Source organism: Seriola lalandi, unplaced genomic scaffold (assembly GCF_002814215.2).
Source record: "Seriola lalandi dorsalis isolate HSWRI2012SDOR001 ecotype SW California unplaced genomic scaffold, Sedor1 jcf7180002054519, whole genome shotgun sequence".
NCBI lineage: Eukaryota > Metazoa > Chordata > Actinopteri > Carangiformes > Carangidae > Seriola > Seriola lalandi.
This window is the reverse complement of record NW_019525072.1, coordinates 190,787-206,685: the sequence shown is the minus strand read 5'-3', so window position 1 is coordinate 206,685 and position 15,899 is coordinate 190,787. Positions and strand designations below refer to the sequence as shown.

The 15,899-nt window shown below is 41.7% G+C and overlaps 1 protein-coding gene across 3 annotated transcripts; it reads right to left on the bottom strand.

Moving 5' to 3' along the window:
• Window positions 1-870: 870 nt before the first annotated feature.
• On the bottom strand, window positions 871-14,825 carry atp6v0a1a (ATPase H+ transporting V0 subunit a1a). Of its 3 annotated transcripts, none has more exons than XM_023413882.2 (22): window positions 14,656-14,825; window positions 13,295-13,459; window positions 12,558-12,636; window positions 12,255-12,352; window positions 12,012-12,140; window positions 11,125-11,207; window positions 10,426-10,552; window positions 10,243-10,325; window positions 10,065-10,158; window positions 8,361-8,573; window positions 7,055-7,205; window positions 6,626-6,765; window positions 6,290-6,456; window positions 6,095-6,185; window positions 5,831-5,949; window positions 5,523-5,739; window positions 5,308-5,415; window positions 5,084-5,191; window positions 4,588-4,632; window positions 3,949-4,066; window positions 3,611-3,782; window positions 871-2,070 (listed from the first exon to the last, which is right to left on the bottom strand). In XM_023413882.2, exons 2-22 carry the CDS (start codon window positions 13,409-13,411, stop codon window positions 1,977-1,979), a joined length of 2,553 nt encoding a protein of 850 aa, XP_023269650.1. In that variant the 5' UTR covers window positions 13,412-13,459; window positions 14,656-14,825; the 3' UTR covers window positions 871-1,976. The 3 variants fall into 3 exon arrangements, with proteins under 3 accessions (XP_023269650.1, XP_023269651.1, XP_023269652.1); XM_023413883.2 differs by having other exon boundaries at window positions 4,588-4,605; XM_023413884.2 differs by lacking the exon at window positions 4,588-4,632.
• Between the last annotated feature and the right edge of the window lie 1,074 nt (window positions 14,826-15,899).

The following is a 15,899-nucleotide window of genomic DNA, read 5'->3' as shown; positions in this document are numbered from 1 at the left end:
CACAATAAGTGACATGTTAAAGAAAAGGACCATTATGCGCAAAATACATAACTGTACATGTATTTCCAATGTAGTCAGTGTGCTTATGGGCAATTTCCTTTTCGTTTGCCAAATAAATTTCCAATATCCCATTTCAGGCACAAGGTTCAGCTGCAGAGCAGGTAATCAGAACAATCCAGTTGTCAAAGACGACTGTAGGTGCTTTTATTACAACTTCCAACACGCAGGGGGAACTCTCATTTCTAATGGACCACTGCCGCACACAGCCTATTCAACAGCACCACCAAGAGGAGCAGTAACATAACTGATCCTGAACCCAGCATACAGAGTTACAGGAGCTGCCTCACTGTCATAGACACCTGCAGTATTTTTGATGGACCGTGTAAGAGAGGTGTTGATTAAACTGGGAGTATTTTTAATTTTATTTTGTTGCTTAATATAATGACTGTTAGCTTAAGAATAAATGCCACTGTATATACATTATAACATTTATCCTCTTGTTAATTCTTCTCCACATTTAGGAGGGAATTATTGTACTTTTACCACATTTATTTGACTCCTGAAGTTACTAGTTATTATATGGTAGATATCAAATAATAAATCTGCTTTTCAAATAACCTGTCTTTAATTGAGTACTTACTTTGATTTGTGATTTTTTTCCTTCCTAAAATAAAGTTGAATTTTTGCTTCTATTTTTGATACTTAAAGTTCAAGTTCTGCTGCTTCTGTTCTTTAGCTTTTGAAAGCAGTACTTTTATTTGGTCTTTTAGAGTGTGGTGCTACCTCTAACTAACATAAAGACTTCTTTACTTTAAAACTTAAAGCTTCCTTTACCACTGCTGCAGAAAAAAATAAAACCAAAACCACAACTTAAACCACCTCTTTCCACTTTATTGACAAAGAGATGCACATTTAATGCGAGTGCTCAACCATTTCCGAGGAATTTGTTCTATTTGAACATGTCTGCTGTATGCCGCTCTTACTCCCTTCTAAGTGTGAGGAAAACATTCGAAACTTTTCACATACAAATGAAATCAGTATAAGGAACAAAAAAAGAAAAAAAGAGCAATACTGACAGTGTCAAATCATTTTAGCGTGTTCGTTTGTTATACAACATCCACCTACTATCCACCCACAGATTCTCTCCGTTCTCTCCATGTGGATCGACAGAGAGAACGGCTCACTCAACACAAAGGGCATCAGAGCACAACGCGAGATCAGTCAGTTTATCTTGATTTTCAGAGAACGGACCGAAGTCCTGATGGAGGTTCAACTGTATTCCCTTTAGACCTTTATAGCTCTATGTGCGAGGTCAGTATGCAATGTAAAAGGAGGTGTCTGCGTGTGCAAAGTGGGTGTGTGTGTGTTTTTTTTGTTGTTTTTTTTTAAATAAAACAGATGAGCTCTGTGCATAAGATGTTGATTGCTGCTGAAGAATAATGCCAATAACAAAGAGAAAGAGACAATCCAGATACAGCAATGTGGAAAAGACTTTCTGTCATTTTACGCTGACAAAGCATTTGTCAACGTCATCAGTCAAGAAATTTGCACATAATGATCTGTATTGCAACACTCCCACATAGGAAAAATGCAGGTTTTATAAAGAATTTTTGCATAAATAATATTAAACTAAATAAAACACAGGTAAAACAAAAGGACTTCACCAAGACAACACATATAACAGATTACAGTTAATGCTATTTTCTCTGGAATGAATGAATGAATGAATGAATAATTAAATCTTTTGAGTCAATGTTCCAAATTTAGGTACTGATTCTGAAAATGATGAGAAGTTTGAACCAAATGGAGTCTGACAGATAATGTCATGAAGGTGTGATAACTCCCAGGATATTGGAAACTGCATCACTAAAAAAAAAAAAAAAAAAAAAAAAAAAAAAAAAAAAAAAATCTCTACTCAACAACCACACAGATTCTCAAGAGATGAGTGACATTAATAGAAGAGGAGGAGTCAGAACTCAGTCTTCAAACCTCCCATCCAAGATGCTTTCGAAGGTGAAGGGGAGGAACTTGAAGCCCTGGCCTGAGTAAAACTTGTTTTGGAACTCCACCCTGCAAAAGAAAATAAAGATCCAATCAGAGAAACAATGACCAGGAAGCCTGGTACACGATAACACAGTTGGGCAAATGGTGATGGTGGGTGGGGGTAATGCTGAGCAGAGCAGTTTGGCTGATGACCTCTGCTCTTCATTTCACAGTCTGCACCCACCTCCACCCGCTTATGTCTATGTCTCTGCTCCTGCACCCCGGCCCTGAGGGCCAGTTACCTAAGCCTCTTCCCGTCTGGAAAATGATCAGGCTCTATTTTTAAAAAGGCCAATGCTAAGTAACGGCTGGATGACCTTTTAGCTGACGACCCACAGATACCTGCCATTCCATAAGTCTGTCTGTACTGGACATAACTTCCTACGCTTGTCCTTGCCAAAATGCTGAGACGGTGCCAGTGTTAAGAAAGAAATCAGAAAGGATACCAAGATATTAAGACTGAGTCATTCCTAAAATTTCTGGGCCTCATTTACTTTTTAATCCCATAGACACACTTGTATCCTTTTAAAATGATAAACTCCAGCTTACTACTGTGCATAACTGATGCATATACTGCAAGATAGTACATTTGATGGTTAAGGTCTCCATGATATCTCAGCAACTGCAAGAATCTCTACAGAGAGTTAGAGAGGTCAACAAGCACGTCCTTTGACTCCCGAAAAGTAAAGTGCTGTCCACCTCAACTTTGGCAAACAGACCAAGAGTCTGTGGAAATAAAATAATCTGATTGTTGTTTTATTATAGGCTTCCGTGTGTGCAAAATTGCCCGATTGTCCCTGAAGGTCATTGAGTGAAAGTCACCCTGCATTACTGCATAAAGGACAATTATAGAGAAGAGTGGCTGCAGCACAGGCTCTGTAAATGTGCCAGTGGATTATGAAACCAGGATGACATTCAGCAAAGCCAGACAAAGGCAGTGATAAAGGGACAATAAAGGCTCGTCTGTGCCATACCAAGGAATCACAGACTGCTCTGCACATCACACACACGCAGCATAAAATGGAAAAACACAACACTGACGAGAGCTGGACATGTTCCAGGTCATGAGCCAGGAAAGTGAGTGAGTGATGGGGAATCACAATTTGTTGATTTTAATTAACACAGCCTAGACACAATGTGACACTGATGGTAACTGGCAGTAAAGCCCCCCCCCGCCCAGATGTTGGAACACCGAGGTACTATAGTTACATAATCTGTTTTGGTACCTCTTCCTTAAGTTGAGAGAAATAGACTGAACTATTGTATTAACTCACTCCCAAACAGAAGCAGTTGCCTCTCATCTGTTCATCCTTTTCTGTGCGCCCACTGAGAACCAGTAAAGTTAAATAAACCTCTAGCCTGCAGATGGAGCTATAGCTCTTTGGTTTGCAGTGCTTACAGTCATTTGACTGTAGAGTCCTCCTCTTTAACAGTTTTAACCCAATTTAAAACGCTTTAACATCAATATATACCAGCATCAATTAAAAAGAAAGAAAAAAAACTAAACTAAATGCAATATACACATAAATAAAAACTATTGCAACAAACAAATGCATACTCATCTTACCAGTGCAGTCGCAGTGCGTGCAGGAAGGCAGACAGGCCCTCCATAATAAGGAGAATGGCAACTGTGAGAACAGCAAAGAAATAAAAGACTATGGCCAGAAGGACAAAGCCTCCCAGACTGCTGCTAGAAAGGCCAATGTGCATCACCATGGACCACAGCACCTCTGACAGCTCTGTGTATGGGAAAAAGAAAAGCACACAGATTTCACTGCTGAGATGAACCTGAGCATGTATGTATTTCATCTGAATGTAAATGGAGTTCGTTTCTCTTTAATAAATGTGTGTGTCGCTGCTTTAATGTACTGATGTCAAACTTGGAGGATAAGAGGTGAGACTTACGTGCATGAGCCAGACTGAGGGCCCAAAGCCTCAGATAGGAAGCAGTGTTTGAGATACAGCCCAGGCAGTACTCTATGGTATGGATTGCCTGATGCACTGCCACATCCGCAAAGTTAAACTGTGGGACACATAACATCAAAACACACACGTCAGTGTGACACTCTAGAAAACATCACAACATCTCTACGACAGGTCCCGAGGTCTGGATAGAAGGTTCATTGTGTGTGCATATTTATTCAGGTAAGTGACAGGAAAGCCATTTGCCCCTGTAGATCAGCAAGCCCCCCCCCCCAAATTAAAAGAGGCAACATCATCTTAGGACCTTGTGAACCCATAGTATCAACCGCCCTCTGCTGATGCCTCATGCACACCACCAAGACTGTAAGGGAAGCACCGGCCTACTGGCGCACACCGCTTGAGGAATCCCTGCAACCCGTGTTTTCCGACAAGAAACTCCTGGAACACGCTGACCACACACACCGACTAACACGGACACGGCTAAGAGCAGCAGGCAATGGTTGACAGCATACGTAGACAACAAAGCGAGGGGCGGAAAGAGACAGAAAAGCTAGACATGCAGTTTGACAGGAGGGGGGGACAGTTTAGAGGGTGGAGGTGTAGCATGAGCTCCTGTCCTACCTCTTCTTCCTCGCGGGCCTTGAGAGCAGGTGACAAAAGGCAATGCTTGGTTATTGACAGCACGCACACACAGACGGACAGACAGACGGTAAACAGTAAACAGGAAAGTAATGAGAAACAAGAAGAATCCAACATTAGAAAATGGTAACACTCTGCTCACATGTACTGTCACTGCAGGTTAGAATGAAATGGATTTGCAGTTTAATGGCTAAGCCTTAAATAATAACTAAAAAAAAAAACTGACACAGTGGAGCTTTTTGCCAAACCGGACCTTAATCCATAATTGATGTTTTTCATTATCACAGTGGAAGTGGAAACATGAGGTATCCGTTTCTCTTTCCAACTGTGTCTGAGCGACTGAATTATTCAAAGTTGTGGGTAGATCCGATAACCTGTGTAACCGTTGGCCTGCCGTTACTCCAGCTTTGTGGGCAAGTGGGAGCGAATGCCGTCGACTAGAAGACGGCGTTGCTTGGTGAGGACGTGTCTCTTTTACCTCGGGTTCTTCCTCCGAGTGCTGCGAGAGCTGGTCATGCTGGATGATTTCAGCCTCATCCTCAGTGGGCCCGTTGCCCACCCTGATCCCTCCAAAGTTCTGTGTACCCTGTCACACGAAACAGGTAAAGAAATAACAAAATTAGAAAAGGATTTATTATCAAGTGCTATGTTTATAACTGTATTAGAATACTTTATTCCATAGAGTGTTAGCAGGCTGCTTACCAAATGTTTCCGCCACAAGTACTGTCTCCGCAGAACCAGAGTTTTCACTATTAACATACAGGGAACACATGCCAAGGCGATGATCACCAAGAGTGATTGTACAGCCGCCTACATATCCAGGGGAAAGATAAAAGCACAAAAAGGACAATTTATCTTCCTGTGGTTGACTTGAGGACCAAAGGATGGATGGATGTAACCGACGAAGTGTATCTGACCTGTCCTCTGTAGAGAGGTTTGTTACTGGGGTCGTTGTAGTTGAAGAGGAACATGTTGATAAAGGCAATGAGGAGACTGGGAGCATCCCTGGAGGTGCGCGCATCGTACGCGACCCACTTATAGAAGACCAGGATGACGAGGTAGCCAAACAAACTGGCCATGAAGACAATCTCTGGGATAAATCCCAAGTAGATATTCAGTGGCTTCTGGAAATACCTGCAGAGAACCACAAACAGCCCATTTGTCTCCAGAGCAATTATGCACAAATTCAAAGAGGAACGAAAAGCAATGGGGATGAAAATCTCACAGGTGGTTGAAGAGACTGAGAGTGACTCCGAACAGCATGTGGATGACTCCCAGGACAACAGACATCTTCATCTTGAAGGAGTTCAGAAATGTCAGCTTGTTGGTCGCAATGTTCCATATCTGAGAGACAATAAGGGCAAGTTTATGCAACAAATCTTAACACCTTAACTGATGTTTAACTAATATATACTCATTTGCACACATGACATTATATAACTGTATCATTAGAATTAATGGAATACAGATCACAAAGAAAAATATTCACCGGATCGATGCCGATGGGGTATGGCCCTTTAAACACTCCATCTATTGCTGGGTCCAACTGCAAAACTTTATTGCCTTCAAGTGTTTCAAACCTGAACAGATGACCACACAAATCAGTTTTCTGACTTGAATTACTGCACAGCTCCAACAGGCCAAGGTTAAGGCTCCAGCAGTCATTACCAACAGTGACACTCACGTCCAGTTGCCTCCTGCTCGAGAGTCGAACATCGGCCTGACACTCCAGGCAGAGCCAAACACGTTGAGGGACTTTGAGAAGCAGTCGTTGTAAATGATGCCCGTGTAGACCGAGAAGATTCCCATCAGCAGAATGATGTAGCGCCCCGCAAACACCATACTGAACATCTGCCGCAGAATGATTAATACATTTAGATCTCAGGAAGAATCTCTGAGCAGGATAAACTGAAATCAAATGGGTTTCTAAATAGCTTCATCTCTCAGATCAGGGGCTGGTGGTTTTATCACCAGTAAGGATGGTGTAGGACTGATGAGATGGCAATGATGGGATCAATACCTCATTATCGTTCTTCTGGGCCATCAGCCTGCTCTCTCTCAATACAAGGTACAGGGCAGCACAGGTCATGAGAACGCCGTGGCCCAGGTCGCCGAACATGACCGCAAATAGGAAAGGGAAGGTGATGATGGTGTATGGTGCTGGAGACAAGAAGGTAGGGAGGCAGGCAGGCATCACATGAGAGGAAGGTTGGCGGGGCAAGTGAAACAACAAATGAGGGACGAGTCATGAACCGCAGCATGTCCCAACAAGGTGATAATGGGTGATGCGGCAGTGACTATGGTTCAATACTACAGTCAGCTGGGTAAACAGACTTTCTGATAAACAAAAAGCTCAACTGGCTTAAAAGATGAAGGATAAGACTGATTGTCTAAGTAAAGACAGACAGATATCTAGGAATGAACACAGAAAGGTTTGGCACATTCTTACCAGGGTTAATCTCACGGTAGCTGCCAATTCCATAGGCATCCACAATGTTTTGAAAGCCTGAGGTGAACTTGTTTGTCTTGTTATACGTGGGCGGGGTCTGCTTGGTCTGCATCCTATTGAGGATGGAAGGCACAGTGGAGCCGCTCTTTTCCTACAACGCAGAAAACAATGTCATGCATGACATGATAATGTCAGACATTAGCTTTATTTTCACAGACATGAACTACTAGTATTTCAGAGATGAACTTCTTTCCTTCTTTCTAACTTTCTAATCTTTCCAAAAATTGGATCATTTTCTGAGGATGCTGAAAGCTAACTGTACAGAAAAGAGAGTTATCCTGCTGCTGTCTCAGTTTATATGATACTCCCTAATTTCTCTGAAGAGACACTACTTACTGCTTTAGAAATGTCATATCAATAAACTGATTAAAGATCATGAAATGTATCTATCTTGGCTGAGGCTACACAGCCTGCCAGGACAGCTTTGGAGAGAGGTGGAAGATGTTGAAGACGTGACGGTAGCATTTAACTTTGCTCACTGCAGGAGAGCTTTTGCAGTGTCTCGTTGGTCCTGCTCCTACCCGACATTAACATGTGATCCAATCACAAGTGGACAGCTCTAAGTACAGATGTGAATGCTCCCAAGATGCAGTGAGGACACGATGAGATGTATTTGTTGAAGGCTGTATATATTATGAGTGATCCTTTACAGGTGGGATTTGGTTTGCCTGTAACACACTAGGGGAATAGACCCAGTCTGTACTGTTAAGATATTTTTTCTTATTTTAATTATTTTAATTTTTGGCAGATTATGTTAAAAACAACAATGAATTTAGTCTTTGCAAACGGAACTGATGTCTGTGTTTATCTCCATATAGAGCAGGGAAGTATCTCCACATGTGGAGATACATTCTAATGCCAGGTGTGAACTCGTGTGCTTAGAGATGTCCACCTGTGATCGGATCACCTGAGATGCCCGACATGAATGGGGCCATTCACACCTCCAGTTGGTGGAGATTAATAAACCTTCATTTGTAGTGGATAAACTGATATTTGAGTGCACACAGAAGCTGGAGTGGACTGCTGGCTGAAAAACCTGTTTGTACTGACGTAGTTTAGACCTGCTGTTTTCAGACCGGTTCTGCTTCATTCAACATATGACCAGGTAAACATGAACCAGACTCTAGAAGCTATCTAGAAAAAGCAGGTCTTTGCGTGACTGTGTCTAGAAAATATAAATTAAACCTACTAAATGGTGGATAGGTTTTTATTAAAAAGGTAAAATGCCTGTGGCTCAGTTACTCACCGTCCCCCTGCGCAGGGCAAACTGGATGGAATCCAGGTCAGAGACGGGACACCACACCTCAGCGATCAGACACTTCTGGGTGACATCAATGTTGCAGAGGTTGAGGGTGTGGTAGATGGCCTTCATTTTCCTCACCTTGATGAACCACACTCTGACTGTCTTGGCTGCAGCCTGCAGGACCCTCTGCCTGTGATCCTCGGTCTGGTTCAACACCTTTGGGGGCAGACGAGAGTGGAGGTGGTTGAGGTCAGGACGAAATCTTTTATATGATTGTATCATAAGTGGTATTCAGGCTTTTTCTGATTTTGTGGCACATTTTGTTATCCATCTAATGTGGTTCTATCTTGGCCAGGACAAGAAAAGAGATATTGAATTATTACAAAACATCAACACCAATAAATCTATCAAAATAAAGTTGCAGCTGTGTGGTATATAATGTGTACTACAACCAGAAAAGGCTATCATAACAAGAAAACTAACAACAGCAGCAATGAATCACATACTCCTTCATATTCATAGAAAGGGTTTACATTTACTGGCACTAACTCATACGTGTAGTGGCTGACTGGTGTATGTTAAAACAGGCTGTCTAATCCATTAGGTTTTTCCCATGTGAGATATAGGATGTTCTCAGGTATGCTGCTGTATGACTCACATTGTAAGCCAAGTCCCATGATCAGCAAATGGCAGGATATTTAAACTCTGCCTACAGACACAGTCTCGCCTGCTGTCGAGGGGCTTAATGGCCCACACATAGCTGATTGCTGGCCAAATAGCTTGACATTCTTCATCATCCACGCTGTTCGGTCATTCAGCTCTCACGCCCTCGTAGCGACAGGCATAACACTGCATCCACAAACACCAAGACACACATTCCCCCGAACCATACAAGTATCAGGTATCTGTCTAATATGAGCCGTTACCGTGGCTGCAACGGTCAGTCATCTTACAATATTTGAGTCACACAAAATCGACACAGCTGGCTCACTGAGTCAAATAGCATGTGGGACTGTACCCCAGGCTGCAGTGAGTACAACAAATGGGAAGGAATTCAACACTGCAGGCAATACTAAGTGTAGTTTTTGTGGCGAGATCCTGCCTGAGGACATTTCTCTCTGTAAATATCCAACTGCAATTAAACTAAACTCTGTATCCTGCGTGGGTTGGAGCTGGACAGCTGACATGTTGATCAACAGCTGTAAAGGTTTACTGAGCCATTATTTCCCTCACAAACAAGAGCAGGGTGGCAACAAGAGAGGGCTGCGAGGCGGTATCTGTTGGTGGTGTTGATAGGCGCATTTGTCATGGAGGATGTGGTGATTTCCAAAGCCATAACGGTATGAAAAAAAGAAAAATGGAAAGGAAGTGAACTTATCACACTTAAAAGGCCCACAAATCGTATTTTCTATTTCATTTGCGCAACCTAAATCACATTAATTTACTGCTTATGAGAAGCCTACCAGTCTCAGAAGCTGGGCTGAGAACAAACTGCAAAGAGCAGATGTCTTCCTGTCTTCATGCTTTATGAAATTTCCTCTATGGTCACTTTCCAATGAAGAAAAACTTGCTGACCAGACAGAAGCAAAACAAAAAAAAAAAAAAAAAAAAAAAAAAAGAGAGAACTAACCAGTTCTGTCTGTTTTTGTGCAATTTGGTGTTTATGAGTCAATGGTGCATGGGTGTTTTCCCTGCCAGTGAATTTACCATTTGCAGGTCCTCAATGCGAGCATTCACTCCTGCTAACATCTCCTTCCTCTCCTGGGGTGTTTCTGGACACGGGTACAAAGTTGCTCTGAACCTGAGGACAGATGAGGAAGTCCAGATAAGGACCCGTTGGCCAAGAACACTTGAGTAATTGTACATATGTTGCTGATTCGCTTACCCCTCACAGATCTTCTTGACTCTATTCTTCAGCTGGTCTCCCTGGAAGAAGATGATGAAGACAGACTTGTGCACCTGGTCGCCCTGTGGAAACGTCATATAGTTAGGAGAACACTGAAGCATGCATTATATCTGACCAGACTTAAAAGACTACGACACATTTTAGCATATTAACAGTACTGACCGTGGTCGGGTCTTCCAGAGGATCTTCTATGTCTGCCTGCCTCAGAAACACATTTCCTCTGCAAACTCTCCACAGCATCCTCTCAAATGTGGGGATACGTTCTCTGCCAATGACTCCAGCTACAAATCTATAACAAATGGAATTACTCCGTCACTATTGTTACTAGTTACCTACACTCGTACAGATAAAAAGCACTATATAGAAGCTAAAAGTAACTTTCAAAATAGTTGTAATTCTCAGATACTCACTGCACAGCCTTAACAACAGAACAGTTACTCCTCTTTAAATATTTAGTATGTAAAGCTCATGTCATTACTTCTGTCTGAACAATTGGGACGGGCCTTGACAACTTCAAAAAACCTTTATTAGTCATGTACACTCCATAATTAAAAAAAAACAAAAAAAAACAACTTACACATTTTTGTGTAATTAAGAAGAGCTGATCAGGGTAACAACATTTAGTGCAATGTCTACACTAGTAGGGACTGTGTTAGTGAATGCGAGTTCTGAATGGATTTGCGGTGACCTTTGTCACCTGTTTAAGCTTGGCAGCCTGAGCTGGTGTGTGGGAGATGATTGGCTAGTTGTAACTCTACAGTTTCAGGCACAGATGGCTCGAACCGCACAGACGGAACCGGAGATCTCCGAGAAAAGCTTTATCCTTTTAATATTAGGAAAAGACCACAAAAACTGACTCACCCCAGTCTGAGAGGAGCCCCTCTGCTGACCTCATTGGGGTCCAGCGGGGCGGACGAATCCTCCAGTAAACTGGGGTCCTCCATCTGGATGAGAGTCCATTAACAAAATCATCAGTTATAATGGCAACACATAAATTGCTGCCACAGCATTAGCAGACACATGCACTTGTGAGCAGTGCTGTTACAAAACCTGCAGGACATTTTATTTCAATGAATGTTATGAGATTTGAGCAGAAGAGAGATAAGGAAGCAGGGCCAGAGTTTGCTTCCAGCACAGACTGTGAACTTGAACCAGTTAATGGCAGAACACCTACGTGTTTGGCTAAATGATTCACCTCAATCAAAGCTCATAACATTGTAAAAGATCACTCAACGCTTGTGAGGGCTGTCAAGGGGAACTGATGTTGGGCAAAGGTGGAAAGGCGAGGATTTTGCTCTGGCAAATAAACAAAGTACACAGAAGCAAGTGAAGCAAAGTACTGTACAGCAGTGGGATTACAGTGAATTAAATGGTGTGAATAAATGGTGTGAATAGACCAAGGTCATGTGAGCAACTATAAACGATCATGAGTGAAAACCCCCTTTGCCAAATCAAGCAGCAATAAGTGGTCCTTTGTGTGTGTGTGTGTGTGTGTGTGTGTGTGTGTGTGTGTGTGTGTGTGTGTGTGTGTGTGTAAAATCAGAGCATCTTATCAGCAGAATCTGTATCACACCAATGCAAAGCTGAGATGACTGAGTTCAGGCTGCAACTGTTTAAACTCAAAACCATAAGCAACTACCTACAAAAGTAAAAGTCTAATTTTTCTTTCAGGTCACCACAGTGTTACTTCAACGAAAGACCTAGCACACTGTTTTGCAATGCGTGTGTGGGTGCGCAGTGAAGCTGACCTCATCAAAAAACTGTTGCGTGCGACGCAGAATGTGCTTGAGCTCCGTGAGTTCCAGGAAGTTCTTCTTTAGGGCTTCTTGGTTAGTGTTTATTTCCTTCAGCTCATTCTCAAGCTTCTCAAATGTGGCCTGTGGGGAGACATACAGAGACGTCAGCCGAGGGAAGTGGCAGGTGATAGAGCTCAATGTTTATCTGTCAGAGAGAAAGAGAAAGAGAGAGCGAGAGAGAGAGAGAGCAGTCACCTCCAAGTCGATCATGTCTCTTGGGAAGGGGACTTCAGGGTTTTCTCCTGTGTCAACTATTGGGATGCTCGCCTTTTTTATTTCTTTCTCCACGAACCCTGCAAGTGAGAAGTGACGAGGTAAAAAGCAAGGCACATTTAGCTGATGTACATGTACTTGTTTTATGCTGGACAAAGAAGTGCCTCTCCTGTGGATATTAAATGAACAGCATTTGCTGTGGGTTAGGAAACATGAGTTGCAGCATTGTTCATTTCCAGCCAGGGAAGGGGCAGCTCTGGCAAGCTATACCTAAAGCTCACTTACTCAGTTTGCGATCCATCTCTTCACATCTTCGTACTTCATTGACAAACTTTCGTTGGAACACGTTCACATCAGGATTTAGCTGCAAGAAAAAAAAAAAAACAACATAATTGAGGGTCAAGCTAAACAACGTGGACTGCGAGATGTATACCTATGGCTGCAATACTTATAATTTAATAACTTGCTCAAATTCTGCATTGCTATCCATTGACAAACCTTCCATTAATAATGTTTTTTTTGAGAGTCTATCAATAACTCTTTTTCTTAACATCTTTATAGAAATAATTATTATTATTATAGAAATAATTATACTTTTTAAACTAATGGAGGATGTCGGAGTGTAATTTGATCAAATGAATAGGATAGCACTGTTGATGCACAGACCCACTCTGTTACAGCCCATCCAATACTCTAGCACAAAGCTTCCCTCTGGGCCCGGCAGCAACGGGCTTTCTCATGCGTGGAATGAGGGGTCAGCTGTGAGCACATGATGAACATGATGCAGAATGCATGCACTTTCTCAACAGTTTTTTTACTGATGGGATTGTTTGTTTGTTTTTGTTTTTTTTATCACCATGAAAGATGGTAGTGATGACTGAGCCTTTACACTGTAGGTACCACTTTTGGAAAGCAAGATTTAGTTGGCAGAAAATGGCAAATCAAAGCAGAACCTGTAGTAAATAATGAATGAGTCATGAATTGATCCGGAGAGCAACAGGATGAGACACAGGTGGACTTACGTCACGAAACTGCACCATCCCAATCTCTCCCAGTTCACTAACACAACAGTAGGCAGCTTCTGACTGGAGGAAGAGCTGAGCCAGCGTCATCTCTTCACTCCTGAAGAGTTCCCCCATGTTGCTCAAGAAGGTGAGCTCTCTGCAGCCTTAAATCAATCAGAACCTCTAGAAATGGAATAAATAAAGATATTGTCCATTAGTGACAGTGAAATATAAATAAATTTGGCTTTCAGCTGTAGTTATAAAAACACCTGACACGCTAGTGTAAAGAATCACTAATGAAGGAGGCCTATATCAGGTCGGTGTTAGTTTAGCACAAGTGTGAGAAGTTGACATGTGACAAAAAGAGAAAAGAAAAAAAAAAAAAAATCAGTTTGCCCCATGCTGATCCCATGATCAGTGCAGGAATGTTATGCTGAAGGGTTTGATCTGTAATAATGCAATATAACAACAACACTGTTAAATGGGCTGGATTTTAACTGAGGAAGTAAAGCACAGGTTAATGGTCTATGTGGGTAGAATGCAGTTTTTCATGTCTAAAGCTAAAAAGGTGAAGACTTTCTCAGAATATCTTGCAGCTAAGCAGCACAACCACCTACTGTAAAACGACCACACAGGGCTTATCTGTGGATTACAAGGTAGCATGTGACCTGTAGCTCTAGTAAGCCCCAATACATCAACGCGAGTGCACATTTACTGCCTTAACAGGTTTGTATAGTTACAGCACGAAATCTGACAAAACTACAGAGTTTGAATATGTTGTATTTAGTTCATCGATAAGCCAACACATCAGACAGCTACTAGTAACTAGCTTAGCTCCCTGACCACAGCAGCTTCACCTGTCAAAGCTGGAAATGTTGGAGAGCTAACAGTTGACAAATACATCAAACTGTAACTGTTGTAGCTACATGGACGTAGATCAAACAAAACTATTAACATCGTATAATATAAATAATGCCGCAAAGTCAGACACTCAAAGCTAATTCAGCGTTAACGTTATTTAACCGTAGCAGAACAATTATTAGTTGACGGGTGCTAGTCAGATTAGCAAGCGTTAGCAAGTTAAACTTCATTATTAAGAACAATATAACGTCATACAACAGGATATTAACTGTTGTGTTATTAATATGAACTTTTCACGATATCAGAATGTTAGTTAGCTAACTCAGATGACAGTTAATAGCTCAGTTTGCAGTTAAACGAGTGTGGGGGGCTAACAAGATAGCTAATGCTATATTAGCGCACCTGCTGTTCAATATTTTAACTTAGCCCATTATAATAACATTAACGCTCAATCGTTTCTAGTCTCAGTAATCTTAATATAATTGTAATCAAGCAATATATTTTAACTGTGTCCTTACTGTATAGGTGGATACCCTGTTTCTCCTCTTAGTTTTCCGTCTTGGTTTCCTGTTCGTTGTTTGTTGTGGACTGATCGTTGGTTTGAAGCTGACAACTCAACCAGTATCGACCTTTCAGAGAGGAAGTGTTGCGGCAAGAAGAGTGGATGCCTCCCTCTATGAGGCCAAAATCACATGAACGTCACCAACCCTCGTAAACTTCGGGGGGCGCTGTGAAGTCGCAGCGCTAGCCTTTACTCCTGCCTAATTAATACGTTTTATTTTGAATGTCTTCACCGGAAGTGTTGTTGTGTTTCTGTCGTCCCCCTTGATGCCCCTGAGGTTGATTTGTAATCCTGAATGTTCAGTGCCTCCCAGTGGATACAACACGTAAACACAACCCAACATGTTGTAAAAGTATGTATGTACAATATATACAGTATGTATGTATTTATTTATTTATTTTTAAATTTTAGTTGTTTTGACAAGAATAATGCGCATTATTGCTTTAAATGGCACCCCAAAGAAATAATGAAACAACAACATTCATACACTCAACAGTATATATTCACTAACACTATAACACATGGTTGTTAAATTCAGTCCATAATGAAAATAGAGTGGAGCAAGGGAGGAATGGAATCGACCATCCGCTTAAGTCTGACGTGACGTGTCAAAAACGTTTGGTTTATACTGCATAATTTTCATAATTATTTCATTAAAGATAAGCTCGGTGTGCATAGAGCAACAAGTTACATAACACCAGCACAATATACAAAATGCAAGAATAAGTAAAAGTCAATAAAAGAAAATTAGTTTACGTTGTTCTGTAGTGGTCAGTGTTAATATAGCTGTTTTAACTTTAATTTTGAATGCTGAAACCGGAAGTACTGCTATGCTATTGTGTCTACCTTGATACCAGTTGAATTCAGCTGTAGTTGCTCGCTGTGGCCACTAGAGGGCACGACAACTTCTGCGTAGTTAACTAATTGTCGTAACGTACATCGTAATTATTTCGGATAATTGGTCACTAACTTTGTGCTGTAGGAAAAGTTACGTATTGGTGAAGCTCGCAAGATATCGTGATAACGTTTGCTCGGTGAGTGAACCTTGACTTACTCGTGGTGACGTCAATGGAGAGTTCCCTCAAAGCCCCTCACTACAACCTTCACCGCTGAGAAGGTAAATGGAGGTAAGCTAAATGTTTTTCAAAAACGTAGTATTTATTGCAGAGCGGTTCGGACCGGTAAGGCAAAGTAACAAAC

Excerpts from the sequence above, each read along its gene's own strand:
- atp6v0a1a (XM_023413882.2), bottom strand. The coding sequence starts at position 13,411 with ATGGGGGAACTCTTCAGGAGTGAAGAGATGACGCTGGCTCAGCTCTTC. Across the intron at positions 10,326-10,425 it reads CTCTGGAAGACCCGACCACG|GGCGACCAGGTGCACAAGTC; the intron begins GTCAGTACTGTT and ends ACGTTTCCACAG. Across the intron at positions 6,766-7,054 it reads CTACCGTGAGATTAACCCTG|CACCATACACCATCATCACC; the intron begins GTAAGAATGTGC and ends TCTTGTCTCCAG.